This window comes from Lolium rigidum, chromosome 3 (genome assembly GCF_022539505.1).
Source record: "Lolium rigidum isolate FL_2022 chromosome 3, APGP_CSIRO_Lrig_0.1, whole genome shotgun sequence".
Classification (NCBI taxonomy): domain Eukaryota; kingdom Viridiplantae; phylum Streptophyta; class Magnoliopsida; order Poales; family Poaceae; genus Lolium; species Lolium rigidum.
In genome coordinates, this window is record NC_061510.1 from 343,932,894 (window position 1) to 343,936,705 (window position 3,812).

At 51.3% G+C, this 3,812-nt stretch overlaps 1 protein-coding gene across 1 annotated transcript; it reads right to left on the reverse strand.

Moving 5' to 3' along the window:
• Window positions 1-351: 351 nt before the first annotated feature.
• Window positions 352-996, reverse strand: LOC124697158 (protein YIPF5-like). The gene has a single exon (XM_047229790.1). It carries the CDS (start codon window positions 994-996, stop codon window positions 352-354), a length of 645 nt encoding a protein of 214 aa, XP_047085746.1.
• Between the last annotated feature and the right edge of the window lie 2,816 nt (window positions 997-3,812).

Below are 3,812 nucleotides of genomic sequence, written 5' to 3' on the forward strand. Positions count from 1 at the left end.
TCTAGGAATATATATTTATATGAGTGATTTAGTTTAATCGATATTGCAAGTGCTTCTCCAAACTGTTTGGGGATGGGGGGTGTATAGTTAGAGCAAGCCCTTTTTTTCTTCTTCTTTGGATGGTGTATAGGAGGTGCAGAAACAAGAACATGTCTGCTTACAGTTTCCGTACGTGGAGCAACCAGCCAAACCATGGTGGTAAAAATTTCCAAATAAATAACAAACTTGTACATCAGAAAGAAGGGAACAACCACGGCAGACTTGTGTTGTGTGACACTCTAATAATAAGTGATCTAGGGAACTTATGCAACCATACGTCCATATGCGTACAGTATATAAACGGCACCAAATTCAAAAGACGACGAGCAGAGAGAAGATCATGTAGACGAGGCAGCAGGCGTAGGCAATGAGCCCCCTATGCTCGTCGGCGGCGCCAGATGCTAGCAGCCTGGTGCAGACCCTGGTTGACCAGAGCACGAACCCCAGGGCGATGCCGAAGATGAGCCGACCGCCCCGTGGCAGGAAGAGGGAGACCGCGGAGAAGATGACCATAGGGAGCATGCCGTACCCGACGAGGCTGAGGCACCTGTAGAGGCTGACATCGCCACGGCGTCCGTCCGAGAGCTTCGAGAAGACGAAGTAGAGGAAGACGGACGCGACGGTGACCCACCCGAGGGCGACCCCGAAGTGGAGCTTCCCGGCGAGGAGCTGGAAGAGGCCGAAGGAGAGCACGAACAGGAAGGGGCCGGAGAGGTCGGCGTTCTCGGCGTGGAGGGCCGGGTCGGCGGAGCGTAGCGGGTGGAGGATCGAGAGCGTCTTCCTCCAGACCAAACCCAGGTCGATGTCCAGCTCCTCGAGGAGCGGCCGCTCGTCGCCGGGAAACGTGGGCGCAGGTGGTTGCAAGGGGCCGGTGTCCGGGATTGGGTGGTGCTGCTGGCTGTAGTTGGGGATGGACACGTCGAAGACCACCGGCGGCACAGGGAAGTCCCACTCCATGGATGGCCACGGCGCGACGGCGAGGGTTTCGAGATCCGGGAGTTGGGTTTTGGACTCTGCAATTCCTTCCGACAGCGTGATCAGCGCAACGCTGTGTGCTTTCGTTAGGTTTTCGGTCTCTTTCGTTCGTTATTGGATTGACTCTGTTAATTCTGTACTACTACATAGGAAAGTAGGTAGATCGGTAGTCCGATCCAGAGGCCGGCGTCGGCCGGCCTCGTCCAGGACTGCTCATGGCTGCTAGTTTGTCTCTTTCCTTCCCAATCCTTTTCGAGAGTACGTCAAAGGCGTACCTTATCTTTATAGAAGGCAGAGGTTTGAATACAAGAGGCTACCACAAGTAGCACGAACTCCACACCGGCTAGTCCGTAGACAGCCACCAACGACAAAACAAACACAACAAGAAAAAACCTATCCTAAGGTATGCAACACAACCGCGTCTCAACCGGCGCTAGACGCATCCGAAGAACAACAACTCCAAAAGACTCTCCTTGTCAACGCACCATCAAAAGAGAAGATGGCGGAACTCGGACGGCCCCCAGAAGGTATCGTCTTTGACTTGCCAGCTGTGGCGTGCATGGCGCCCCTGCAAAAAAAAACCCTCGGAAAGCGGTGAGCACCGGAGGAAACGCAACAGGACCTCCAAAGCCATGTCTCCAAACGCGAAACTCCCAATAGAGGGAGAGGGACGACGTCGAGGACGCCGCCATCGCGCCAATCCGAAGGATCTAGGCTTTCACCCGGAGACAGCTACCAAACCAAGCGAGAGCGCAAGAGACGTCGACACTCCTCAGCGACGCCTCCAAGGAGGGGCACGACACCCGCGGGCGCCGTCGCCGTCGGCCCAACAAGTTAGGCTGGACTTTCATCCGTATCATCGCTCGTCTCCGCGCCTCCGAGGTTTGGGGCCACACTGCCCATGGAGTTTCGCACCGCCGCCATCGCAGCTTCTCAACATCGTGTTTGCCCGCCATGGCCTCCGACACGACTGCTCGAGCCAGCAGCACCACCCTCGACAGAGCACAACAGCAAAACTCCCCACCACCTCCGGCGAGTGTCAGGACGTCTGCGTCGGCACGCCCACTCCAGGCCAGCCAACCGACGACCCGGCCCTCAAAAGCCCAGATCTAGCTCGAGAAGGCCCAGATCGAGCCGCCCAACCTCCATCTCCCACGCCGGCACCACCGGGAGGCTTTGCTGCTCGTCCCCAACCCAGGGGCAGGCGGCTGATGCACCAGGGCACTCCACCCTGGCAAGCATCCTCCGCGCCGCCACCCCAAAGATTGGATCTTGCAACGCCGCCTCCTGGCCGGACCGCCGCACCCCCCGCTCCCCTCCTTGCTGCCTGCCAGGCTGTCAACACCCAGATTTTTAAGTCCAGATGCCTATTATGCCATTCATCGCAATCCCAGGAATATTGTTTTTGCGAGACATAATAGATTGATATCACAACACATCATTCATTTCAACACATAATTGTCTTCATAGAGGGATCACATGATCCAGTCTTAATACATCATAGTGGATCTAGAGATCCTATTACAAAACACATAGCGGAAGCAAGTAACGGTTGCGGTCCATCTGTTCCACAGGCAACTGTTGACGTCAGGAGTAGTCCTAGTTGTCGTAGACGTCCTGTTGTCCATCTTCCTCGTACTGCTGTTCTCCTTCATAGTCTGGCCATTTGAATAGCCAGGGACAAAGCCATGAGTACTTTAAAGTACTCGCAAACTAATACTAATGTAAGCACTATCAACTATAGTAAGGGGGTGCTAAGCTCTAAGTTTATTTGCATAAAGCCAGTTTTATTTCATAAGCATTTAGTAAAAGCCTCTTCATTTGCTAACTAACTCAAGTGGGAACATTAGTGTCATTCCCACCACTCTGTTGTGATTCAAGTCAAAGTCACCATTTCAAGTTCAAATCACAAGTCACCCTTCACATGTCACATTTTTGAAAATGGTCTGATGACGGAACAGTATGGCCTTTCCAATCGTCCGTAACCGTGGACGCGGCTATTCGAATAGTTCTACACTCGCAGAGGTCGTACACTTGTGCCACAACATTTGCAATAATCCGTCGTGGTTAATCGCCTCGATTTATCACACTCTGTGTGCGGACTACCAACCATAACCTTTCATTTACATAACCTAGTATAGGCACCTCTCCCCATGAGCTTGGCCTCCCAGTGAAGACAGACAGTCAGCCTGGGAACTGCACAGGGCTTGGGCCGGACATTCACCTCTTTTCACGTCATTTCACATCATTTCATATTTCTTTGGAGGCAGCCCTTGGCATAACCCCGATGACGCTTGTTTAGAGGGAACCCATACTAAGATACATAAACTTCCAGTTAAGCCCTTACCCATAATTAGGTATTGTGGGGGTACTTGCAAAATTGGAATGGTATCGCATCCGAACCCAACCATCAGTTTTTGTAAAATTCACCATGTCATGCACAAGTCATATTCACCTTCAAAATCTTTCAATAGAATGACTCATCATTCCAAGGTTTTCAAAGTCATGTCATTTCACATGTTCCCATCTAATGTAGTCAATTTTATTTATTTAGCACTAGCAACTAGTCATGGGGGGTGCTAACTAGCTTTGATTGTTCTAGGCTAACTTTGATACTCTTGTAGTATTCTATCTCTAGACCAAAGTTAACTATGAAAGCAAGTTATAATAATCAAAGTAAAAGCTTGTAAGAACAAAACTTGGGATGGGATCATGAAGCATAAAGTAAATTGGTGAGTGTGCCTTGCTCTAGTAGAGCTTTGCACTTTGCAAGAATATTAGCTTGCCTTGAGTGGTGT